This window comes from Balaenoptera physalus (genome assembly GCF_965194825.1).
Source record: "Balaenoptera physalus genome assembly, chromosome: 2".
Taxonomy (NCBI): domain Eukaryota; kingdom Metazoa; phylum Chordata; class Mammalia; order Artiodactyla; family Balaenopteridae; genus Balaenoptera; species Balaenoptera physalus.
The window spans coordinates 89,585,531-89,613,512 of NC_138883.1; the positions used below are offsets into that span (position 1 = coordinate 89,585,531).

The 27,982-nt window shown below is 40.0% G+C and overlaps 1 protein-coding gene across 7 annotated transcripts in view; it reads right to left on the reverse strand.

The window, feature by feature from the left end:
- Positions 1-1,732: 1,732 nt before the first annotated feature.
- Positions 1,733-27,982, reverse strand: part of AP4E1 (adaptor related protein complex 4 subunit epsilon 1) — a 92,237-nt gene continuing 65,987 nt past the window's right edge. For 3 of the 7 annotated variants that reach the window (XM_082450079.1, XM_082450076.1, XM_082450083.1), the window contains one exon: positions 20,343-27,864. In XM_082450079.1, the coding sequence (XP_082306205.1) occupies positions 27,658-27,864 (207 nt within the window). In that variant the 3' untranslated portion in view covers positions 20,343-27,657. Of the gene's footprint in view, positions 1,860-5,291; positions 5,498-20,342; positions 27,865-27,982 lie in introns of those variants that run through there. The other 4 variants (XM_082450081.1, XM_082450078.1, XM_082450077.1 and 1 more) reach the window with 4 other exon arrangements.

A 27,982-nucleotide genomic window follows, 5' to 3' on the forward strand; every position in this document is an offset into this window, starting at 1 on the left:
ACCTTAGGCTTCCCCACTGAGGCAGCCAAAGGGCGCTCTACCGCGAGGCCAGCGGGCTGTGTCTCCATTGTATCAACAGTAGCCAAGGGAACCTGGGCTACCCAGGCACAATTAACCCACCACGCCTCTAAAAAGTCAACATCTATCCCGTGTATGCCTTTCAAATATACTGCTGGCATGTAAATTCAAGTGATGACTGAGTTTCATGGGCCAACAGAAAAGCTTACAAATTTCAAATATTTTACATAACAATCTAGTGGCCAAGGAATCTCATTATTGGTTTATCCTGAAGACTCTAACCACATCACTTAGTGCCCCTAAAAAGCTGTTTTGGTTGAAAACAATGTGACAGACGCCAGCAGATGCTTATAAAAATAAGACTCTGTAGATGTACGTTTGTGCTTAGAACTCTGTACTACATTTTCGATAGTGAGAACCCACAAAAGCAAAGTTACAATATCTACATGTAGGTGGCACCTTAAAGAAACCGATTTCAAAAGAAGCAACAGTACTAAAACACTCACTTGCTCAAGCCCCACGCAAACTTCAGAGAACAATGCCTGGCTCAGCAAGCCAAGGGCAGAGACAGGACCCACTCTTTAAGGGTTGGGGGCGTGGCAGGAGCAGTTTCATCTGGAAACATCACTGAGTCTTCCACCATCCCTGAGCACTCAGCTCTGTCCCCAGGGGAGGACACCAGGGACTTGTGCTGAAGTTTCCACCCCATCCCTGGTTGTGTCCTTCTTCGTGTGTCTGAACCCTACAGAAACACATTCCCTGCTGGCTGTGCCTGCCATGTGTCTGTTATCACTCTTCTTCCCTGTGTTTGCATTTGTGAGTCTTGACACTCTCAGCAACTCCAGGTCTCTGCTCAGTGACAAATCCAAATGAAAAGACTTCGCCATCTGTACTTCTCCTCCAAACTCCCATCTCACCCATCTGTACAGTTTTCAGAAGCAAATCAGTACATTCACTGGCTGCTCCAATGAACTTCTTGTATCCATTTGTATAAAAAAAGAAAGGAGCTCAAATCAGGCCAAGCACCCTCTGCCCCAATATTTTGGGGGCTTTTTAAAAAAATTCAACATGGTCCCAGATGTCAAGAGCAAAACCAATCAGTGAAAATTCTAGATCAGCCAACTCTGGCTGCGAAGACATTGCATTAGCAGGAACTGTCCAGGAATGGAATGGGATGTTGACAATAGAGTCATGAATCAGATGGCCTTTGAAGAAAGGGTTTCCAAGGCCCTCCCAACTCAGAACTGTGTGGTCAGTGGGTTTCCTTTGTTTAGTGTGATCCTGCTATAGGGCCACAGCTCAAAGCAGGCCACCTCTTGCTCTTTCCTTAGAGGGAGGCCTTGCTTGATAGGGGAAAGACTCTTCTACAATCCTGTTCCTCAAAATGGCATCTGGAAATCCCTGAAAGTTCTGGGGGAGCAGGGGTGAGCTGGAGTGGGTTAAAGTCCATGAGTTCTAAAAGGTGTTTTTAAATTTTTGTTTCATTCTGACAACTTTAAAAAAAAAAAAATCAAAATCAGGGACTTCCCTGGTAGTCCAGCAGTTAAGACTCTGCACTCCCAATGCAGGGGGCCCGGGTTCGATCCCTGGTCAGGGAACTAGACTCCGCATGCCGCTACTAAAGATCCCGCACACTGCAACAAAGATCCTGCACGCAGCAAAGAAGATCGCACGTGCCGCAACTAAGACCCGGCGCAACCAAATAAATAAATATTTTTTTTAAAATATCAAAATCAGCCTCAGTACCTTCTGAGTCACATATGGATGACTACCTTATAGCCACGTGGTGCCATCTGTCTTCAGGGTCCGAGTTTCTCTTTGTGTTTACAGTGTTGTTCATGCTGATTGATCAAGAAAAGAAAAGAATTTAACTTAATGCGTTTCTCTAACTAGGCCTGGGCATCCCCTAGGGGTCTGCAGGCATAGCTTGGGCGTCCATGAGTTCTTCATTTTGAGAAATGTTGCTACAACATATGAAAGTATAGGCTTGCAGAGAATGAATGAGTGTCACCCTGCCCTTGACGGTGACTCATTTTTTGGGGCTCAAAGGTTGAGGGGTGAACCTGTGTCTGGGGGACACATAGGCCTTCTACAGAAAGAGGTGGGATCCCACATGTCCTGCCTTCCCTTTGAAAACTGGCCAGAAAAATCTACCATAAGTAATCAAAGAATTGACCAACCCATCCTGGCAATTCTGATAATAAATCTCAAAGCACAAGAGAGGCCATCACTGGACACACCAGGCACTACTCCTCCCAAGGAAGGGAAGAGTGGAGAAAACTTGCAAAACCTCCTTGTGAAGAAAAGTCACCTGCACCTGCTCATACTCTCCCAATCCAGCAGCACCTGTTGAAGTGCAGAGGTCCAGGCGTCAGTTGTGTGGTCCCAGGATCCCAGGAGCTTATTTCTTGTCTGAACGTAAGGCACGTGACACTCAGAATTCCTCCCAGTGTCAGAAGAAGGAGTGGTCAGCCAGAGCAAGCTCTCTTTCACACCTTACCTCCAGCACTGGTATTTTCTCATTATATTGGTATAGTGGTATATTCATATATTCCTCAGTGACACTACTAACCTGTCCTTTCCCTACCTTGTCCTTTCTTTGCTGAGCTGGGGCAGGTCTCTACAGAGGAGAGCTCTGGCCACTCACCCAGGAAGCTGGAGCTTGGGCAGCCAGGGTCCCCCAGGCTGTGGTATAGAGCTCCTCTTGCTGACTCTAAGGCCTTTCTGGACCAGCTCCTGGGACAAGGGAGTCTGGGGTTTGGCTCCACCTTAAGGAGGAGCTGGTTGGGAGCCAGAGCTTGGAACAGAGCGAGTGCAGAGGCTAGCAAGGAAGCTGCAATTAGCCTACTTTATGGAGGGAGAGAGCACTCTTCCAGCCTCTGTCACTTGTGAAGGAAGAGCTTGTGGGCTGGTCCCTGGGGGGTAAGTGGGGTCCTTCCACCTGTCAGAGCAGCAGCTTCCCTGCTGAGAGAGTCATACTTCCTCAGTGATAGGATGGGGCTACCCCTGCTCTGTGATTCAGAAACAGTTACAACTTGATTTTAGAAACAGGATGTTGAGTTTAGGTTTGGGGAGACCAGGGAGATGAGTATTTTGGGTTTTATTTTCTTTTCAGCTTTCATAGGCAGCAGAAGGTATAGAATATGAAACAAGCCATGAGTCAGGAGGTTTAGTCTCAGCTTGCCCAATACATGGTGATTTCCTTATATCAATACTTCACTTCTCTGGGCCTGTTTCCTCAACTGTAAAAACAGGGAGTAGCACAAGGTCTCTAAGAATCCTTCCAGTTCCAAAATTTCACATTCCGAGCATCAAAAGAGGGAAGAAGCTCTGCGCATTTCTATATTGTATGTTTCTTAGAAGTGAAGCTATTCATCATTCAAATGAAGCAATACTTCCAAATGGACTGAGAAATGACACCTCAATGATTCCCTTCAAGATCTTTGAGTACAGAAAGTAAAAACAAAAACAAAAACAGACAAACAAAAAACCTAGGAATAAACCTAACCAAGGAGGCAAAAGACCTATATGCTGAAAACTATAAAACACTGATAAAGAAAATTCAAGACAACTAACACAATACTGTAAATCAACTACACTCCAATAAAAATTTAAAAAAGAAAGAGGGTCTTCCCTGGTGGCGTGGTGGTTGTGAATCCGCCCGCCAATTCAGGGGACATGGGTTCCATCCCTCGTCTGGGAAGATCCCACGTGCCGTAGAGCAACAAAGCCCGTGAGCCACAACTACTGAGCCTGTGCTCTAGAGCCCATGAGCCACAACTACTGAGCCCGTGTGCCACAACTACTGAAGGCCACGTGTCTAGAGCCCGTGCTCCACAACAAGAGAAGCCACTGCAATGAGAAGCCCACGCACCGCAACAAAGAGTAGTCCCCGCTTGCCACAACTAGAGAAAGCCCACACGCAGCAATGAAGACCCAACACAGCTAAAAATAAATAAATAAAATAAATAAATTTATATTTAAAAAAAAGGAAACCAAGAAATTTTAAAAAATTAACTAATTTAAAAAAAAGAAAGAAAATTGAAGACAATTCAAAGAAATGGAAAGATATTCCATGCTCTTGGATTGGAAGAATTAATATTGTTTAAATGGCCATACTACCAAAAGCAATCTACAGAGTTAATGCAATCCCTGTCAAAATACCCGTAACATTTTTCACAGAACTAGAATAAATAATCCTGAAATTTATATAGAACCACAAAGGCCCAGAATTGCCAAAGCAATCCTGAGGAAAAAGAACAAAGCTGGAGGCCAACCCCTTCCAGACATCAGACTATACTACAAAGCTACAGTAATCAAAACAGTGTGGTACTGCCACAAAAATAGACATACAGTTCAATGGAATAAAATAGAGAACCCAGAAATAAACCCACATACCTACAGTCAATTAATCTACAACAAAGGAGAGAAGAATATACAATGGAGAAAAGACAGTCTCTTCAACAAGTGGTGTTGGGAAAACTGGACAGCTACGTGTAAATCAATGAAATTAGAACACTCCCTCAAGCTATATACAAAAATAAACTCAAAATGGTTTAAAGACCTAAATATAAGACATGACATCATAAAACTCCTAAAAGAGAACATAGGCAAAACATTCTCTGACATAAATTGTAGCAATATTTTCTTAGATCAGTCTCCCAAGGCAAAAGAAATAAAAGCAAAAATAAACAAGTGGGACATAATTAAACTTACAAGCTTTTGCACAGCAAAGGAAACCTTCAACAAAATGAAAAGACAACCTACAGAATAGGAGAAAATATTTGCAAATGATGAGGCCTACTAGGGGTTAATGCACCTAGAGAATATTATGCTTAGTGAAATAAGTCAGACAGAGAAAGACAAATACTATATGATACCACTCATATGTGGAATCTAAAAAATAATACAGGGCTTCCCTGGTGGCGCAGTGGTTAAGGATCCGCCTGCCAATGCAGGGGACATGGGTTCAAGCCCTGGTCCGGGAAGATCCCACATGCCGCGGAGCAACTAAGCCCGTGCGCCACAACTACTGAGCCAGCGCTCTAGAGCCCGCAAGCCACAACTACTGAAGCCTGCACACCTAGAGCCCGTGCTCCACAACAAGAGAAGCCACCACAATGAGAAGCCCACGCAACACCACAAGGAAGAGTAGCCCCCACTCTCTGCAACTAAAGAAAGCCCGCACGCAGCAAAGAAGACCCAATGCAGCCAAAAATAAAAATAAATAAATAAATAAAATTTTTAAAAATTAAAAATAATACAAATGAATGTATATACAAAACAGAAACAGACTCACAGACATAGAAAACAAATTTATGGTTACCAAAGGGGAGAGGGAGGGTGGGAGGGACAAATTACGGGTATGGGTTTAACAGATACAAACTACTATACATAAAATAGATAAGGAACAAGGACTTACTGTATACCACAGGGAATTATATTCAATATCTTGTAATAACCTATAATGGAACATAATCTGCAAAACAAACAAAACAGAATCACTGTGCTGTACACCTGAAACTAACACAATACTGTAAATCAACTACAGTTCAATTTAAAAGAAAGATTTTTGACTGTAGATCTAAATTCGTGATTTCAGAAGGGAAAAGCTTTAAGCCAGAAAATGCAAGGTAAAAACCACAAAGACCAGTGAACTGCACAATGTGGGCCCAGGTAGTCAGCCAGTCATCAGCTTAGCAGGGGCCCACTGCTATTCAATGTTAGGACTGATCTTTTACTAAGACATACATTTCAAGCTGAAACGTGTCCAACTCCAGTAATGTATCTCTGTAGAGATAACAGGGTAATATGCAAAGTCATGAATAAGTCATTACCGATTTGAGTCAAATATCATGGGAAACTATCAGAATTATTTTAAAATATATTAATAAAGCCATTCCCCCAACAAATGGGACATTTTATGGAATTCTCAAAACCTTCCCCCGCATTGTTTGAATCATCTTTAATACATATCTTCACCAAGATATTCCATGCACCTTGGTGTTGCGAACTCACCTTTTTATTTTTATTTATTTTTTTAGGCATTTTATTTTAAATATAGCAGTGTGTAAATGTCAATCCCAAACTCCCAGTCTATCCCTCCCTCCCACCCTTCCCCACTGGTAACCATAAGTTCATTCTCTAAGTCTGTGAACTCACCTTTTTAAAAATAGCTTTATTGAAATATAATTCACATAACATACAATCCACCTATTTAAAGTGTAGAATTCAGTGGCTTTGGGTATATTCACAGTTTTGTGCAACCATACCCACAGTCAATTTTACAACATTTTCATCACCTCAAAAAGAAACCTGGTACCCTTTAGCTATCACCTCCCAACCCCAACTCACCTTACTAGCAATATAAAAGTGGCTCACTCCTCCCCCACCAAATATCATAAACAATAATTTCTCAATATTGGAATTGCCCTATGATTGTAGATTCAGAGCAAACAAATCCTGATGACACCCGTGACTAAGACTCATTATGCTGAACCAGGTTGAGCCTCAAGCATCCTCTGTGTTGAAGACAAGCCTCATCAGCCTCTGCATGGGGGAAGGGGGGCGGATTCAGCTAAGTGTAAGGAAGAGTGGGTATGGAAGTCTCCAAATAGTATTGTAGAACCATCTATTTCTCTCTTTGATTCTATCAGGTTTTGCTTCACGGCTTTTGATGGTCTGCTATTAAGTTCATAAATGTTTATAACTGTCATATCTTCTTGCTGTATTGAACCTTTTATCAATATACAATGTCCTTCTTTGTCTCTTGTAACATTTTTGGATTTGAAATCTATTTTGTCTGATATTAGTATAGCCACTCCTGCTCTGTTTTGGTTCCTATTTGCATGAAGTATCTTTTTCCATCCTTTCACTTTCAACGTATTTGTGTCTTTGGATCTGAAGTGAGTCTTTTGTAAACAGCATATAGTTGGATCATGTGTTTTTATCCATTCTGCCAATCTCTGTCTTTTGATTGGAGAGTTTAATCTATTTACATTTAAAGTAGTTACTGATAAGGAGGGACTTACTTCTGTCCTTTTGCTACTTGTTTTCTATATGCCTTATAGCTTTTTGTCCCTCATTTCCTGCATTTCTTTCATCTTTTGTGTTTAGCTGACATTTTGTAGTGAAATGTTAAAATTCTTTCTCATTTCCTTTTGTGTATAACTATTTTCTTTGTGGTTACCCTGGGGATTACATTTGACATCCTAAAGTTATAATGCTCTAATTTGAATTTATACCAGTTTAACTTCAATAACATACAAAAACTCTGCTCCTTTACAGCTCTGACCCCACCCCTTTCAGTCGTTGATGTCATAAAATGACATCTTTATGCATTGTGTCCCCCAAAACATAAACAAATAATTCTTTTAAATGTACTAGTCCTTAAATCATGTAGAAAACAAAAAGCGGAGTTACAAATTATTATTACATTAATATTAGCTTTTATAATTGCCCATGTATTTACTGCTTTTGAGATCTTTACTTCTTCATACAGCTTCAAGTTACTGCCTAGTGTCTTTTTTTTTTTTTTTTTGGCTGCCTTGGGTCTTCGTTGCTGTGTGTGGGCTTTCTTTAGTTGCAGTGAGCGGGGGCTACTCTTCATTGCGGTGCACGGGCTTCTCATTGCGGTGGCTTCTCTTGTTGCAGAGCAACAGGGGCTTACTGAAGCACATGGGCTTCAGTAATTGCGGCTCGCGGGCTCTAGAGCGCAGGCTCAGTAGTTGTGGCGCGCGGGCTTAGTTGCTCCGCAGCATGTGGGATCTTCCCAGTCCAGGGCTCGAACCTGTGTCCCCTGCATTGGTAGGCATATTCTTAACCACTGTGCCACCAGGGAAGCCCTGCCTAGTGTCTTTTAATTTCACCCTGCAGGACTCCCTTGAGCATTTCTTCCAGGGAAGGTCTAGTGGTAACAAACTCCCTTAGCTTTTGTTTTTCTGGGAACGTCTTAATTTCTCCCTCACTTCTAAAGGAAAGTTTAGCCAGATATAGGATCCTTGGATGATGATTTTTTGTTGAAAACTGGACATTTGAATCTAATAATGTGTTAACTTTGGAAATCAGGTTTTCCCCTTTCCCAGAGTTTGCTGGATTTTGTTGTTGTTGTTGTTGTTGTTGCTGTTGTTTTATTGTCATAGGCTGTCTCTGTGCCAAGCCTGAGCTATAAACCTAAGGTATTCTCAGGTCCTTTCTGAGCTTGCACTTTTCCCTGGGCATGCATAGTCACTTTCTCATTTTCCCCATATATGAAGGTGATTTTGAATGTCCTTGTCTTTGATACCTGGCTCCCAAAAAGGAAAAAAGAGAAATATGAAGAGGGGAAGGTGCCAGTTCTCTAAATCCCCTAGAAGTCACATCAGCTGGAAGATGAGGGACTTACAGCAATGGTGGGAGGTACGACAATGATCACCTGCACCTCTGTGATCAGAAGGAGCAATCAGTGATCAGAGCATAGATCCCCGATATTTGGAAGACAGGGTCCTCTTTGCCCACCTTGGTTCCTGCAAGCTGTACGTAAGATGCTACAGGGATGTGCGCACAGCTGCCTGCCACGTGGCTGGGGATAGGGAATGGGTAGCTACTACTGTGCTAAGAGCGGAAATTGACCAAAATTAACCTTCCAAGTCTTCCCCTGGAAGTGACAAGCCTTATTCAATAAACTCCAGAGTTCCAAAATAGTTATGTAAGACAAATTCTGCCAGTGCGATTGTTATTCTAGGTGGGGAAACACATTTCCTGTTGCTTCTTACTCCACTACCTTCCCAGAATCCTCCTTGGCACATTCACCCTTGGGTCCCCTGTCTGTTCACCCCATGCCCTAGCACATCTATACAAGTAGGACCTCCAGTTTTCCTGTTCCACCCCCTACCTGGGTGTTCAGACTATTGAAGAGGTCATGAATTCCTCAGCACGGGGCATCAGCCACATGTCAGGATTTATTGGTCCCAGAGAACCAGGGACCCACCTCTTTAAATCTCTCAACTCCTCCTCCATCTTCTTGCAGTCATATATCCTGTTACATTTTTGCCTAATTTTCTACCAGTATGATCAAATTCCTGAGAAAAAGAGAGGGATCTTCATGCTCTGTGTGTGTGTGTGTGTGTGTGTGTGTGTGTGTGTGTGTGTGTACACACGTGTGGATATACCAGCACCTTCTTTTCTAAATCCCAAAACCATAACAAGTTTTGGGTTTTTTTTTTTTTTTCATTTTTTTAAAGTTAAATTCTGTCAACAAATTTCCCCCAAGCTCTCTGAGTTAACTATGGACAGTAGGGTTGTTTGAAAGATTCTTGGCAAAACTTAACACCTGCAAGAACTTGAACAAGGAAAACCAGCCCATGAGCATGCATGCTTGATGCCTCTGAGCCTGGAGCAGGTCCTCTGACCATGACTGGTAGAGAGAAGGGGTGACATGTCGCCTCCCGTCTCTCCCCTCACTGCCTCTCACCCTCTGAGTGATGTTGGTCTCACTTGTGGACTAATAAACACTGGGTTGATGGGAGGGGAGACTGCAGGCTTCTTTACCCTGAAGAGAACTGCAGCTTGACTGGGCTGCTGAACTGGGCCTTTGTGAGGAAAGGGTTCCCCTGGCTCTCTCCCCCACCTTGTAAATGCCCAGGGAGAAAAGGCCCACAGGGGAGTGAGTAACCCTCACAGTCGTGGCTGGCCAGTTCCTTGCTTGCCTGTGAGTTCCCAGAGGAAATGCAAACAAATCAGACTACACTTGGCTGCTGGCCAATGAATCTTTTAACTTCTTCAATAAAAAGTCTTTAAAACTTTGATTCTGACCCAGATCTTTTGCTCTAGCATAAAAACTGCTGGGCCTCAAGTCTCTCTGTTGAGGGAAACAGTGTGTCTGTGGCATTTGAATAAGGATGTTTATCTCAGAAATTGTTCCTTGAGCTCCACCAGGTTCTATAATAAGCTCACTGCATCTCACTTCATCCTTCAAACCTTCCTGAATATCTGGTGTGTGCTTACCTACACCCCTTATAGCAGTTGTTGGGTGAAATTACTTGTGAATGCTCTTAACTCCATCTTCTTTCTTTGTAAGCCCCCAATTATGCTTTGTAAAAGGGCCCAGAGGTTGCTGAGTTTCCACTGAAATCAGGACAAGAGAGAGCAAACACTCAGGCAGGAGGCACTTAAAAGGTGCTGGTCACTGGTATTCACTATCCAAAGTGGTCCTGGAGCTACCACGTTACAAAAAATAAAAAATAAAAATAAACTTAAAGAATTGGTGAGATATAAGGTATAATTTTGTTTACTCTTAGACTAAATGGTAAATTAGATTTTTTTTTCATTCCCCCTTTGTTGCCGCTTACTTCCAAAGCAGATTATATGGCAGATACCTGCTCTCTAAAGCCACATCTCCTGCCCTTATAAACAGAAGTCTCAGGAGGAGGAAGAACCAAGTTTTCCAGACCTAGGCATCTCTCCTAGTCTCAAATCAATAATACTCTTACCACCTTTACTTCCACTCCTTCCTAGAAATAATATTACTGAGTTCACTTTGAGCCTTTGAGAGGAAGTCTGGAGGAAATCAGTTGCCAGCAAACCACTAAGCAGTGGTTTTTTAATCTACCCTGTCACCAATTTACCTATACAACATGGACATTCAAACAGCAGCTGAACCCTCCGATGTGTCTCCTGGGTATTGAACTTGAAACTCCTCAACCTGAAATCTGCCAGCTCCAAACCTGTAGCATACCTGGGAACCAAAGCCATCAATAAGGTTCCCCAGAGAATCTCAAGTAGCTGGAAAAGTAACTGGGAGCAGGAGAGGATTCCAAACTCAAAGAAAGAAGAGAGAATCACAGATCAGACCCCAGGCATATTTTTTCAGGAAACTGGCATGAGCAATAATTGTTAACCCATTTCTTTATTTGCTCCCTTAATTAACACCTTCACAGAGTCAACCCCACACTGTTCACTTCCACCTAAATGACTTTTAGTGACAATAGATGAGAACCAACTCCATTTCAGAATTAATTTCCTTTAATGGCACACTTCCAGATGTGTCACAGGGCACTGAGTGTTATAAAGAAACATTTTTTGTTACTGTTAAAGTGCCAGTTTAAATTTGCATGTACATAAATGTGCTGAGTCTAGTCTGTTAGGTCACCACCAAATCATTTCTAAAGATGAACACCATTAACCAGAGGGGGGGAAAATAGAGGTTCTAAAGATGTCTGCTCCTTGCATTCCCTATTTAGGCATCCTTTCTCTCTTTTAGCCTGGTGGCTATACACACATCATTTCCCCCCACCCCACTTCCACCACACACACACACACACACACACACACACACACACACACACACACACACACACACACACACACACACACAATTTACTTTAGTCACCCATTAAACAATTTCATTCTATCATGTTTGTGGATGAAATGTGATACTTGACCTCATTTTGTTCTGTTTTCATTATCTTGTTACCACTATATTCATATATTTACATGGAAACTTCTAAAATTGGCCAGAACTCTGCTGGAGCAGACAAATTATGAAGCAGATGAAATAACATATTCGTAGATATTTATAATGCTGTAACTTTCTAAAGCACTATGAAGTCAACTCCTCATATGAAGATAATATTGCTAGTGCTGGTATTTATGGCAAGTCATAAATGACTACGTTGGATGCCTATTTTGGGTAATGGCTTTTTGGGTTTTGGAAGAATCCCTCACTGTAGGTCACTTTATTTGACATTACTCCTTTCCCTGGGGAATTTCTGGATGACTGTTTAAGGGCAGGCTGATCCTGGAGGGAGGCAGCCAAGGCTTCATATAAAGGGGTGTGGTCATTGTCACCTGCCCAGGTAAATAGTAGTTTCTGTTGTTCTCAGGTTGTAGCAAGTCCTATCTCAGGCTGTCTGGAAGCAGTTGAGGAGTCACAAAGCTGCGCATTTGCTTCTGCTTCCCCTCTGCTTCCTCTGTTTCTATCCTTGTTCTTTACAAGAACTAGAACCTGATTGCTTTGGAGCTCAAACACAATTGCCTGCCCTGTCATTTCTCCATCTGACCATCCCTGCCCTCTCCCGAGCCATTAACCCAAATTCCTCCTCCATGGTACAATTTTACCCCTAGAGAACAGGACTTAGCTATTCTGTTGATCAGCAGACCTTGCTTGGAAGCCCACTTCAGAAAAACAAATAACAGAAAATTTCCTGCTGTTTTCAGTCTATGGTCTCTCTGAGCCCATCTTGTTTCACTTCTGGCTGCCCAAATTCTGGTCCGTTTGAGAAAATGATAGTCTCTCAACAGAAAGGACTGACTTAATGTAAGCACTACACACTTGGTGAAATTTTAGGAGTTCCTAGGGAAAAGCCTAAAATTCTAACATTGGGACTCTTTCTTTTGAGTAAAGCATCATATTGCCATACATTTCTATGCAAAGTTTAAATATTCCTGAGAAGGATACACAGTAATCCACTATCATGCCTAACACCTTGGCACAGCTGTAGGTCAAATAGCTAGCTGTTTTCTTGGAAAACAATGTAATGGAATATTGATGTGGCAAGTTTTGATAGAAGATAGAGGACAGGGTATATAAAATACAGAAAACCCAGGAAGGGATAGCACAGTAACCCTAAGTAGATTACCATAACGGAATGAAGTGGGCAACATTAAGCACCTAAAGATTATGACAAAAAGAAAATAGAGAAGAGCTCTGAATCAATCAAGGTTCAGTCAAGAAAACAGAAAGCACCCCAGACATTTCAAATGACAGAATTTGGTACAAGGAATTGATTATCAAGTTGATGAAGGCTGAGGAGCCTAACAGGGTACACTAATGCACCCCATAGATTGGCAGTAACATGAACCCAAGCTGCCACCAATCCCTAGGGCTGAAGGGACCATGAAAAGAGGCAATGTTACTAACTCTCAAGAGCTAGGGTATCCATTTTTGAATAAAAATTTGAAGTAGATTTTAGGCATGTTCTCACTTCCATTTCCACGTAACCCCCTTTTTCAGGATGCCCAGCCTGGGGGTGAAGATCTCTTTATAGATTACATAAAAGATTAAAGAAAGTCACTGTACCCCCATGGAACTCAGTCTAGATCCCATCTGGCATCAAAGAAATGTTGAGTCCTTTCAGGTCTTTGAATAAACGTAAAGGAGAGAAATGAATTTGATCAACCCTTGCCCCAGCTGCCTCTCTCCCCCAGCCCATCAGAGGTAGGGCGACCATATATCCTTGGTTTGCCAGGGACAACCTCAATATATGCTTGTCCTGGTATCACATCTTTTTGCATATGTCCTGGAATTTTCACCTTTTAATAAAGTATTATTAAGAGGTAAAAGTATAAAACTCTTAGAAGGAAATATAGGTGAAAAATCTGCATGACCTTAGATTAGGCAATGATTTCTTAGATATGACACCAAATGCACAAGCAATCGAACAAAAAAATAGATAAACTGGATTCATCAAAATTAAAAACTTTCGTGCTTTCAAAAGACACTATTAAGAAAGTGAAAAGACAACCCACAGAATGCGGATAGTATTTGCAAATCATCTGATAAGGGTCTTGCATCCATAATATATAAAGGACTCATAACTAAACAATAAAACAACAAATAACCCAGTTTCAAAATTGGCAAAAGGTTAACAGACATTTCTCCAGAAAAGACGTGATGTTGAGCACATGAAAAGATGCTCAACATCATCAGAATTAGGGAAATGCCAATCAAAACCACAATGATATATTACTTTACCCACTTCACACACTAGATATAACAAAAATAACAGACAATAACAAGTGCTGATGAGGATGTGGAGAAATCTGAAGCCTCATGCATTGTTGGTGGGGATGTAAAATGGTGCAGCCACTGTGGGAAACCATGTGGCAGTTCCTCAAAAAGTTCAATATAGAGTTACTATATGACCCAGCAATTATACTCCTAGGTGTATACCTAGGAGAACTGCAAACATATATTCATGTAAAAATTTATACACAAATGTTCACAGCAGCATTATTCATAATAGCCAAAATGTAGAAACAATCCAAATGCCCATCAACTGGAGTGGATAAACTAAATGTGGTGTATCCATACAATGGAATATTAACAATAATAAGTATTGTTAAATGCTACAACATGGATGAACCATATGCTAAGTGAAAGTAGACAGACACAGAAGACCACATATGGTATGATTCCATTTTTATAAAATATCCAGGATAGGCAAATCCATAGGTACGAAATAACATTAGTGGTTGCCAAAGGCTGGGGAGATGGCAAAATTGGTACTAACTGCTAATTGGCACAGGGTTTCTTTTGGGGTTGATGCAAATTAGATAGTGGTGATGATTGTTCAACATAGTTAACATACTAAAAAACACTGAATTGTACACTTTAAAATGATGGATATTATGTTATATGAATTACATCTCAACAAAAAATGCTAAAATTTAACAAACATATGGTCTTCAGAGAATATTATCAACAATTTCAAACTTATTAACTATAAAATGCAACTTTGAAGAAGATTACAGGCAACTTTGAGAAAAAAGTTAATAACATATCTTTCAATGCATTCTTCAGAAAAACACCAGTGACCTGTTTTGGGACAGAAATGGCTAGGAAATGTGAATATGTTCCAAGAAAAATAATTCTGCTTATGTTATTTTTTTTAATGATCAGATAATCAGTGTAAAGACATAAACTTTTGCTTTGATATACATAGATTTGTGTTGTTTTTTCCCCCAAAATTTGTTGAAAATAGTTTTTTATTTTATTAATCCACCAATATAACAAAAGCAATTTGTTCATCAATGAATATTTCAAAAATTGTATAATTCAAATTATATTTAAGACATCATTCACTTTTAAGTGTCTTAGTTTCCACCACAGATTATATGATCACCCTACTTAGAAAGAAAGAATCCACAGTAACAGGTAATAGCTCCTCTGTACCCTGAGGAACCAGGACACTGCACACCCTCACAGAGGAGAAGGTCCCCTGTGAACACACTGTGGGGCTCCTGCAGTTACCTGTGTCCCTACCACCACTGCTCTCTGCCATTGGATAGTTCCCCCAAACCGAGAACTCCCTAAGGGCAAGGACCTGGTCTCATTCCCCAGGAACTGGCACGCAACTGGCCTATAAAGAGTGCTCGAATAATGAAAGGGAAGAAATAAGGGGAGGAAGAAGAGAAGGAGGGAGGATTACCTCCACTTGCTCTATTCCTGCAGGCCCAATCCTCCAGAGGTCGTGTCCCCCTCTGTTCTCTAGTATGAGGTCTGGGAAGAAGCATAAGAAGCCTGGTGTGACAACTGGCACTTGCTCCCTCTCCTCTCCGGGCTTCTAGACTGGCAACAGCACCTCCCCGGACCCATAGTAAAGCCTGACATCTAGCCTCAGACAGACTGCCGTGCCCCAGAGAGAGATACGCATCCCCTGACCTCTGGTCCTGAGGCCCTGGGTGGTCTGAGGATTCTACACTATGCCCTGTTGAGAGCAGTCAGGGCACAATGCCCAAGAAACTTAATATTAAGAGGATCGCAAGTTGATGTGGCTGAAACAATTCTTTACTTCATTAAATAATTATATATGTACCTGTGTGTGTGTGTATCTGTGGATGTATGCTGGATTAATCTGCTTATCACTCATTTTTGGTGATGATTATTCTTCTAATAAAAAACAAAACCAAAAAAAAATACCAGTGAATAATCAATTACCAATGATTAATTTGTTAAACATAGTTTTCCTCTGGCTACACAATTACCTGTTTCAATTAAATAAAATAATCACAGCATTATATAATTTCCTGCCAAATTAATCTAAAGTAAAAAGAAATTACTGTAAATTTTCAATTTTCTTTAGACTAGCTGGACTTTTATCATTCAGAATGGCTCCAAATCTGGAAGTAACCAAGAAAAGAAAAAGCAAAATGTCTCCAGTAGAAAAAGAAAAACCCTCCCAGTGACAGGCTTGTCAATCTGCTCACGGAAGTTATGGCACCTTCTTACTGGCAGAACACCCAAAGGGCCAGCTGCTCCTCACCAAAGCCAAGAGGTGTGAAAGAAAAAAAGGAAATAAGAAAACAGGCAGATGGTATTCAAGGATGAAGATAAAATCCCAATCTAAGTCCTAACTCTACTGCTAGATATCTGTGTGACCTTAGGCAAGTCACTTAAACTCTCTGAGCCTCAGTTTCCTCATCAATAAAATAGGAAAATAATATCTGTCTTCAGGGCTTTAGGGAGATTAAGCCCATGATAGTGTTTGGAACAAACCTCTGACCCAGTGGCACTCAATAAATGTTTTCTGGTTGTTTTGATGACAAATTACTTTTTGTTTGAGGCCTTTTGGATTCAATTAGGGGTAGAAAGTCATTATAGATAGTAGATAAATTATATAGAGGAGCTTGCAGAATACAAGTTGGGAACCCCCTAATGTGAGGGAAGTTGACATTTTAATTTTATTTTATTTTAGCTGTGCCACGCAGCATGCAGGATCTTAGTTTCCTGACCAGGGACTGAACCCATGCCCCCGACAGTGGAAGCGTGGAGTCTTAGGCACTGGACCCCCAGGGAAGTCCCAGAGGCTGATATTTCAAACCAGCTTTGTACTATTTAAAACAGAGAGGACAAATAAGTTTCTTTCTGAGTGGCAACTCAGACTAACTAGTAGTGGATGCCCGAAGTGCTATGGCAGAAAGGATTCTGAAGCTGAGTCCTGAATCCAGGGGCAGGAGGGATGTGATAGATTGCAATGTCCACCCCGACCTCAGAAGAGGAAGTGATGGCACACGCCATTCCTTATCTTCTATGCACAAAGGACAAACCTGCAATGACTTTGGTAGCCAACTTGCCAAGAGAAACTCAGACAAGTAATAGTACTTCTTAAACCAAGAAATATTTTAGTTGAGAAACAATTTACTTTAAAAAAAAAAAAACTAACAAAAATGCCAATACTGGTAAGATCTATGACACTACAGGGACAACTCTTCATGAATATCCTACTTTTCTGACTTCTGTCCTTGAAACCTGAGGGAGAGGTTGGGAAGCGATACTCTGTTAGACAGCCCAGGAGCTGACAATACTTTCAACATTTATAAGTTTCATGTCCTTGGAAGGAAACTTTGAGAAACAACCACCCTCTCCCCTGCTCCCTCACTCCCCAAAATACCTACTATTCACAGACAAATCAGTAGTTCAAAGTCCACAGTATTCTCCCACAAAGAACATTCCCAAATACCACTGCCGATACTGGAGTTTTTAGCCTGGAGTTTTTCCAGCAAAGGCCTCTGCTTGTGCCCTTCTGGCCTGCCTGGCAATGTCTGTTGATGCAAGTCTTCAGAGGCTTCACTCTGATGGGAAGATTTAAGAAGTCCTCTTCTACTCCACTCTGTTTTCTTAATCAACACTTAGCTGCCACAATAAGGGGCTCTCCCTTTTGATGCTAACTGCACTCCCTAATTGTAGGTTCATTATCTTTAATAACCTGGCCAAACCTAAAACATAAAGAGGAGGGTTCTGTGTCTGCAAAGAGTGACACATACCTCTCCTTTCTAAATTTTATACTGAATTTGATCAAGTGCCTCAGGAATCCCTAGAATAGGGTAGGAATGTGTCCTTCATGAAATCAAAACCTGGTTAGGGCACTACCTCTTTCGGCCAAGAGTAACAAGAACTGAATTTACTCTCTTGCCTTAAATAACTAGGAAGCTGGAGAAATTATATGAAATCGTGATTTGTTTAGACTTTGAGAAACAACCAGCAAAAGACTCTAATTTCTCTGAAAGAAGGGGAACAAAAGCAAGGCAAGCCCTGTGATTGTCCCACCTTACTACCTGGAGGCAGTTTCCAGGGCACAGGATAGGGAGGAAAAGTTCTAAGAGTTCAGGGAGGCCAGGATGGCTATATTTGCGGATAGAAATAGTTTATGTTTCACCAGCCAAAGTGCCCTCGTGACACAGAGGAAGAATCCTCAGAAAGGTGTTGCCTTAGGGGGGATACATTAACCCTAGACTAAAGATTGTTCTGGACCAAGCCTAATAAACCTTAAAGGCAGGTCTTGAAAAGATCAATCCGATTCCAAGTACCTAATCAAGCACCAGAACAAACCCAAACACCATGTAAAAGAATATAGTAAAATCTAGCACCCAACAAGCTAAAATTCACAATGTCTGGCATGTAAAAAAAAAAAAAAAAATACTAGGCATGCAAAAAGGCAGAAAAATATGACCAATAACAGGAGAAAATACAATCAATAGAAACAGACACAGGCCCCATGTATAATGGTTAGCACTCTGAACCCTGAAACAGACACAGAAATGACAAGAGATGCCTGAATTACTCAAAAAAGACATTACAACAGCTATCAAAAATACACTCCAGGGACTTCCCTGGTGGTCCAGTGGTAAAGAATCTGCCTTGCAATGCACGGGATGCAGGTTCGATCCCTGGTCAGGGAACTAAGATCCCACATGCCACGGGGCAACTAAGCCCGCGTGCCACAACTACTGAGCTCACGTGCCTCAACTAGAGAGCCCACGTGCTCTGGAACCCACGTGCCACAACTACAGAGCCCACTCACCTTGGAGCCTGCACGCCACACCTACAGAAGAGAAAGCCCACATGCCACAACTAGAGAGAAGCCCGCATGCCACTACAAAAGATTCCACATGCCTCAACGAAGATCCTGTGTGCTGCAACTAAGACCCAACGCAGCCAAAAATAAAATAAAATAATCTTTAAAAAAATAAATAAAAAATAAAAATAAATAAAATTACACTCCATATGTTTAAGAAACTAGGAGAAAACCTGAGCATGATGAAAAGAGAACATGAAGATATAAAAAGGACCCAAATGGAACCTCTAGAGATGAAAAATATTATGTCTGAATTGAAAAACACATTAATAGCAGTTTAGACAAAGGTAAGTTAGACATAGGAAGGAGACAAAGACAAGAACAAATAGATATCAAATTCTTCCAGAAGTTGAGGGAAATTCTTCCTTTTATTATTATTATTATTATTACTACTACTACTTATGTTTTGGCCGTGCCACACAGCATGTGGGATCTTAGTTCCCTGCCCAGTGATCGATCCCATGCCCCCTGCATTGGAAGCGTGGAGTCTTAACCACTGGACTGCCAGGCAAGTCCCTGAAATTCTTCCTTTTAAGAAGACATAATTCTCTTGGAATTGCCATTAAAGTTTAAGGATAATGGATTTAATGTTAGGATTAGCAGCAAGGAAGGAATAATTACTGATTGTTTTTTCTAGATTTGATCTTTGTAGGTCTATAAATTGAGATCTTGGTTGAATGTTAGTTCCAAGATAACACTCTTCCATAGAAATATAATGTAGTCACATATTTAAATTTTCTAGTAGCCACATTAAAAATAAAAATAGGTAAAATTTTAGTAATATATTTTATTCAGTCTAATATATTCAAATAATTTCAATATTGTTAATATAAAATTTTAATATTTTACATTTTTGTACAAAGTCTTTAAAATCCAATGCTTATTTTATACTTAAAATACATCTCAGTCCTGACTAGTCACATTTCAAGGGCATGGTTACCACCTGTGGCTAGTGGCTAACATATTGGACAGCATAAGTCTATGCAGTTGCATTAGTCAGGGTAATACTAGGTGTTGCAACAAACCCAAAAATCACAGTGGCTTAACACAACCCAAGACTTATTGTAAATTCGGGTTACAGTCCAAGGAGGTTGATTGGGAACAGAAGTTTGCCTCATTCAGGGACTCAAGCTTCTTTTAGCCAGTGGCTCCACTGTCTTCTTTCTGGAGACTTTCACCAGATTCTCTTTATCCAACCACCTAATGGGCAAAGAGTAGGGCATGCCACTGAAGGAGCATCAGCTACGGGCACAAACTCTCCTCATAGCAAATCACCATCATACAACAGCCCAGCCAAACCACATACGCACTTAAGACCTCTGCTTGTATTACATTCACTAACATTCCATTGGCCATACCAACAAGAATGGAAGGAGAAAGGAGAAGGGGAATGAAATATGCTGAACAAAGAACCATCACATCATGGATGGTTCAATTTGAAAAGTCTCTGGAAAAGGAGAAATTAAAGCTGAGCAACTGGTGTGTTTCCTTCTCCACTGGTAGTGGTAGCCTTGCTGCTCCCATATTCTCCAAGAAAGACAGAGCATAGATTAATAATAAGTAAAAATATGATATGAAAAAACTGATTATAGAAAGTGGCTCAAACTTCATTACTAGGGGCATCTTAATGACGTACAATCTTTTTTTGGAAACCCCTTTTTAAACAGTAAAATAAAACATAGATACAGAAAACCACACTATACAAATAGATAACTTAATAAATTATTTTTTCAAATTTTATTGAAGTATAGTTGATTTACAATGTTGTGTTAATCTCTCCTGTACAACAAACTGAATCAGTTATATATATATATTTATCATATTCTTTTCAATTATGGTTTATTACAGGATATTGAATATAGTTCCCTGTGCTATACAATAGGACCTTGTTCTTTATCCATCCTACATGTAACAGTTTGCATCTACTAATCCCAAACTCCCAATCCTTCCCTTCCCAACCCCTCCTCCCCCTTGGCAACCATAAGTCTGTTCTCTGTGTCTGTAGGTCTGTTTCTGTTTCGTAGATAAGTTCATCTGTGTCATAGTTTAGATTCCACATATAAGTGATGTCATATGGTATTTGTCTTTCTGACTTGCTTCATTTAGTATGATAATCTCTAGGTCTATCCATGTTGCTGCAAATGGCATTATTTCATTGTTTTTCATAGCTGGGTAGTATCCCATTGTACATATATACCACATCTTCTTTATCCATTCATCTGTCGATGGACATTTAGGTTGTTTCCATGTCTTGGCTATTGTGAATAGTGCTGCTATGAACACAGGGGTGCACGTATCTTTTTGAATTATAGTTTTGTCTGGGTATATGCCCAGGAGTGGGATTGCTAGATCATATGGCAACTCTATTTTTAGTTTTTTGAGGAACCTCCAATACTGTTTTCCATAGTGGCTGCACCAATTTACATTCCCACCAACAGTGTAAGAGGGTTCCCTTTTCTCCACACCCTCTCCAGCATTTGTTATTAGTAGACTTTTTAATGACAGCCATTCTGACTGGTGTGAGGTGGTAGCTCATTGTAGCTTTGATTTGCATTTCTCTAATAATTAGCGATATGAACATCTTTTCATGTATCTATTAGCCATTTGTATGTCTTCTTTGGAGAAATGCCTATTTAGATCTTCTGCCCATTTTTTCAATTGGGTTGTTTGGGTTTTTTTGTTACTGAATTGTATAAGCTGTTCTTGTATTTTGGAAATTAAGCCCTTGTTGGTTGCATCATTTGGAAATATTTTCTCTCAGTTCGTAGGTTGTCTTTTCATTTTTTTTTATGGTTTCCTTTGCTATGCAAAAGCTTTTAAGTTTGATTAGGTCCCACTTGTTTATTTTTGCTTTTAACTTAATAAATGACTAATAAGGGGGAAACTGTTGTAATACCACCTAGGTCAAGAAATAATACTTTGCCAACCACCCAAAAAGCCACTCAGTGGGCACAGTTCCAACCACAAGCTCCTCCCTGCCCCAAAGTAACATCACCAACATTTATTACAATCACTTCCTTGCATTTCTTTTAGTTTTAATAACCAACTATGCATCCCGAGACACTATAGTTTTGTCTTGCCCATTTTTAAGAAACTTGATATGTCTCTTTTAATCCGAAGATTCCATTCCATCTCTTTCTTTTCCTTATCTGTTGAAGGTCTCTAGGGTTTTCCAGTCTGAATTTTGCTGACTGCAAACTTGTGATGCAGTTTAACTTATTCCTGTCTCCTCTGTATTGTGAGTTGCAAGCTGGCAACTTTATCCAGAGACTTAACAAACTCAGATTATTCTACCACTTTGGTTAAGATAATAGGTGATTTGTATTCTTTCATTGGGAGGCACAAAACATCTAGTTGCCTTTCTCTGTGGTATTAACAGTCTTAGTGTTCAATACCTAGATCCATTAATTCACTGAAGATTGCAAAGTATACATATTCTATCATTTGTTTTTCATTTATTAGCAGGAATAGTTTATTAAGAGATGCTTCTCTTTATCTACCATTTGGTTATCCAATGGTTTAATCTCTTCATTTGCTAGTTTTCAACACAATGAATTTATTCCCTACAATCCTCCAACAGTAAGCATTATGAACTCAAGGATTTAAGCATATTTGGATTTCAATGCATACCTATATTGAAGCTCAAACTATCTCATTTTTGGCCAGTGGGAGCCTCTTCAAGTTAGGTACTGTGTTCTTTGCTATGACTTTACTGGTCTTTGATAGATTCTTTGTTACCTGGTATAAAAGATATTTCAGACTCATCTCACATACTTTCTGTCCCAGACCTGGAATCAATCATTTCTTTGAGAAGCCTTAGTTTCTTTTAGAGGGAAATAGTGTTATACTTCAGGCCCATAATCTGGGCAGTAGGGGTGTGTGTGTGTGTGTGTGTGTGTGTGTGTGTGTGTGTCCTCAACACAAAACGAGAACTACAGAATTTATTCACCATCTTCTATATTATATCTATATTTACTTTTCTCCACTCTGAGAATCCTGGTCTCAAGGATACAGACTATGATAAAATTGAAATACCCCATAATTACTCATTTGTTTTATCCCACATTACAGAGTCTCAGATAATACTACCACTACTGTTACAATTACAAAAAATTTTTTTGATTTTGCATATGTTTATATTTCCCTCCTTTCTTTCAGTTGTACTGTATCTGCATTGTCAGTGCATATAGCCATTATATATTACACCTTCTCCCTTTTAATTCTCATTTATTCCTAGTTCTACAAACAACCATACATTCAATGCTCACAACCAGTCCTTATGAATCTCATTCTCTAGTAGCTTCCTCTGGAAGGGTTCATAGGAACAGTACTCCCTGACTACTTATATGTTGATAGCAGTTTGTTCTCTTTAAACTTGGAGATCAGTTTTACTGAGTGTAAAATCGTTGGTTCACATCTTCCTTTGAGTATCTAAAATATATTATCCTATTTTCTTCTGGTATAAGCATGTGTCAGTCTGATAATAATCTGACTTCTTTTCGTTATAAGTTTCTTGCTATTTTTTCTTAGATGACTAAGGAATTTTTTCTATTTTTAAAAGAGTTTAGTAATCTTACTAGAATGTCTTGTCTTTGTGTTTATCAGTTGATAGTCTCAGGTATACAGTGTACTCCCTCTAGCTACAAATTTTTTTTTTTAAATTGTACTTTCAGGAATGTCCCCTTGAGTTACCCTGTTTAGGATTTGTTTTGGTCCTGTGCTTTGGATTTCTTCTTCAGGAGCTCCTATAATCCATATGTTGGACTTTCTTTGCCTATCTTCAATATTTGATACTTTCTCTTGAATACTTCCTTCTATTTCATGTAGTTTAAAAATATCCTCAGGCTTCCCTGGTGGCGCAGTGGTTGAGAATCCACCTGCCAATGCAGGGGACACAGGTTCAAGCCCTGATCTGGGAAGATCCCACATGCCGCGGAGCAACTAAGCCCGTGCACCACAACTGCTGAGCCTGTACTCTAGAGTCTGTGAGCCACAACTACTGAGCCCACATGCTACAACTACTGAAGCCTGCACACCTAGGGCCCGTGCTCCACAACAAGAGAGGCCACCGCAATGAGAAGCCCATGCACCGCAAAGAAGAGTAGCCCCCGCTCACTGCAACTAGAGAAAGCCTGCGCGCAGCAATGAAGACCCAATGCAGCCAAAAATAAATAAATAAAATAAATTTTTAAAAAAAATCCTCATTTTCATCCTCTATTTCCTTTAAGGCATTATTTTTTGTGTTTATTCATGTTTGTGTTTCTTCTAGTTTACAGTTCTGAAATTTTTAATTTTTATCTCTTCCCTAATTTCTGTCACATTTCTGAGTTTATACAGTACTAATATATGCTGTTCTTTCACATCTTAAATCATTTTAAAAATTTCATCTAGCTTGTTCTGAAACAGTAGGTTAACAGTTTTGATCTATTTTGCAAGCATGTTATACTAGTATGCTTTTATTTTCTGTAGGGATATTATCCCACATCTTACTATCTCTCTCTCTCTCTCATAATAAGTTTATATGGGAGTTGACCATAGTATTTTTCTGTTGCTTATATTTTTATAAAATTATTTTTCTAAATATTTAGAGATATACTTGAAAATAGCTTTTCTAACTTCACAAAGCTTTCTTTTTTCTGTTTTTTCTATAATGTTAAAAAATATGGCAACTTGCTTTCTGATGTTTTCTGACTCTGCTAAATTTCCTCACTTTTATCTGGACCCTCTCTTTCCTTCATCTTTACTGTTCCCTCTTTTTTCTTTTTTTCCATAATGATGTTAATAAGCTGATATAAGAAACTGATAAGATTATGATCACATGAACCACTATGTGCATTACCTCATTTCACAGTAACCCTATAAGGTAGGTATTATTATTATCCCCATTATACAGATGAGAACTGGGGCACAGAGTGTTCAAGTAATTTGCCCAGAGGCACAAATTAGTAATTAGTGAAGCCAAGAATTAAAATTTGATGATCCAACTTTAATTTGCAAGTTACCTAATGATTTCTACAGTACTTTCCCACTAGGACTTGAGAGATCTTCATCTCTCAAATCCTACCACGCTATCATTTTAAGAGCAAACCTAAGCTTGTTAAATTCAAACACTAAGCTGATACTACCATAGGACCTACAGCTTTTTATATATTCACACAAGATTCCTCCTCTGTACCTACCCAATCTTTCCAAATAATGCCATTAGTTACCTCCCACTCAATAGCTAATTACTTTTAGTCAATCCCCATTGCAGGAAGGAGTGTGGGGAAAACACAACCAAAAAAAAAAAAAAATCCCACTGAGGAAGCATGGGGTGAGATAGCATCTAAAACTGGGGTTCTCAAACTTGGCTGCATGTTGTAATTACCTGTGGAGTTTAAAAATAACTGGAGCCTATGTCTGACCCCTCAGAGAATCTGATTATGGTCTAGGGTATGGGATTTTAAAAAGGTCCCCAGTCTAGTGGATAGCATAGTGATTATACTTAGTAGTATTCATATTGTATATTTGAAATTTGCTAAGACCTTAAGTATTCTCACCACACACACACAAAAGTAACTATGTGAAGTGATGGATGTGTTAATTAACTTGATTGTGGTAATCATTTCACAATATATATTAAATCATCATGTTGGACAACCTGAAAAAAATCACACTGCACAACCTAAATATGTACTTTTTTTTTTTTTGGTCAATTGATGTATTTTTTTCCCCCACACCACCAAGCAATTCCAATTCTAAGTGGACACACACTGGCTGTCCTACAAATTAACTCAATTCTGACACTATCTACCTGGAGATGGCATCAGATCTTAGAAATTAAAGGCTGTTTCACAGGACTGCCCCACTTCAGACACCAATCACAAGTCCAGGTTGTCACCTATGCTAATGACCCAATGACTATAAACTGGAAGGTCCCACAACCCACTTCTCTGGTTCAATTAATTTGCTAGAGTGGCTCACAGAATTCAGAGAAACACTTACTTACACTTATCAGTTTATTATAAAGGATATTAATATAAAGGATACAGATGAACAGCCAGATGAAGAGGTACACAGACTGAGAAACAGAAGGGTCCCAAGCACAGGAATTTCTGTCCTCATTGGAACTGGGGTGTGTCCCCTCCCAGGATGTGATGCATTCACCAACACAGAAGTTCATCAAATCCCTTTGTTCAATAATTTTTTTAGAGCTTAATCTCCAGCCCCCAAACCTTCCCCTTCCTTGAGGTCAGTGGGTAGGGCTGAAAGTTTTAACTGTCTAATCACTTGGTCTCTCTGATGACCAGCCCCTTTCTGAGGCTGTGTGTGGGCCCCACTCCAAAGTCACCTCATTAGCATTAACTCAGGTGTGCTCAAAAAGGCTCCTTATGAGTAACAAAAGACACTCCTATCACTTCTGTAGGTGAAGACTGGTCCAATATTTGGGTTCAAATCATTTCACCTTTCCCATAGCTCACAAAAACTCTTCTATTTAGCCCTATCAACCATCAACTAAGATGAAAAAACTAAATTCTTACATCTTGATATCCATCATCAATGAGGACCAGTTTGTTCTAGTCACGGATATTGCCCTTACCTTCATTAAATTATGTGGTAGCGAATCAAACCAAATGCCTCTCCCTAACAATATATAAGCCTTGCCTCTGTTCCTATTTGTCACATAATATAAAGGGTGGAGAAGATGTGCAAACAAATTTCTAATTACTTTTCTCTCACTGAAGCACAAATAATCTCTAGGCTCTAGTCTCTAACCATTTGGCATAAGTCCTGTCAGACCCCATCAGGGAAAAAACTTCCTGAAGTCAGCCATTTAGTCACATTGGCAACTTAATGTTTTAAGAAAGGAAAAGTACATATCCACTTAGGAAAATAGTTTAAAATAACTAAAGGAAATTGATTCCCTCTCTTGGAAAAAAGCCCATAAACTAGCTGCAACCACTTACGAGGAGCCACTATTTTTTCAGCATTATAGGTAAACATGTTTGACTCTCCCCACTCGTAGACCCATCTTCTCTGCATCCAGGCCACAATCACAGTTTTCTGGGACTCATTTTTGTGGGTATCCTCCTATCCTAGATCCATAAAGTTTCTCGTGTGATGGAAATGAAACACATTTCCTTTTAAATAACTCCTTTTCCTGTGCTTTATCCCAGAGGGCCAGTTCCTTCCCAACTTTCCTGACACTATTGACCTTAATAATGTCAATATAGTTGTCTCTCCCATTATCAGTTCTTACTTTGCTCAAGAAATAAGTGATACTAATTTAGCTGGTAAATCTGCCTTATCATATTCATTAGCTCCCTATCTTTAACTTCACTGACCAAATGTCTACTGCTTTCTGTCCTAGAACAAGTTCTTCTAGACCAGTAAAACTTCGTGGACATCAAAGTCCCCATTCTCCAAGTCATAATTTCTATCTGTAATCACACTGCATTTTGCAGAGAGCTCTTAAATGACATGGCAAATTCTCATGGGACTTAGCCTTAAGCTGGTAAGGTTCTCATCAAGTGGTCATATTTCCTCTCTCCTACCTGGTACAAACTGGCACGAGCTATTTTCACTAGAACCCTTTTCTGCTGACTTATATCTATAAACCAGATCAGATCACTTTTCTTTATTTCTGGGAGAGCCACAGGATCACTAAAATCAATCCCTGGATATTACCTGGTCTCAGATTACGTATTTTGAGGGAACGGTCTCTTTAGTCATTCATTCAATAAACTGAGTGACTGTCAGGTACCAGGCAAAAGGGACATAAAAATACACACCCGGTTCCTAACCATAAAAAGCTCACAGTCTCTCATTATGCACACACATAACAAGTAACTTTCATATAATCATTAACCCCAGTCCATTTGGCTACAGGCCACCCTTCTTTTTAGTTACTGCAGTGGGTGTGAGGCATTTAAACCTCCTTTACCTTCTGTGGCCCAAAGATGGGGTTTCAAGTCTCAGAACATTTTTTCTGCTACACAGTATAGGCAACAACAGGCACCAGTGAGATTTAAACACCATTTCTGATCTAGTTTTGTGTTTTAGGATACACAATACAGAGATGGCCAGGAGACTCAGAGTCTTTGGACACTAAGTCACCACCTGACTTACCGTGTTTCTTGCATCTTGAGGAGAGGAATACAGAAACAAAACACTCTGCTTTGAATGCTCTGGTCAGGCCAGGATGAAAGCAGGGGATAGGGACAGGCACCTGAGGATCGATCCATGCTCTAACCTGTCGGAAGCCCATAAAGTTTTCTCTGAACATCATACAGAAAGAGCAGTTATCTATACATTTAACCAATTAGATGACATTCTTTGGGGCTGTAATGAGTATATTACTCTTTTCATCC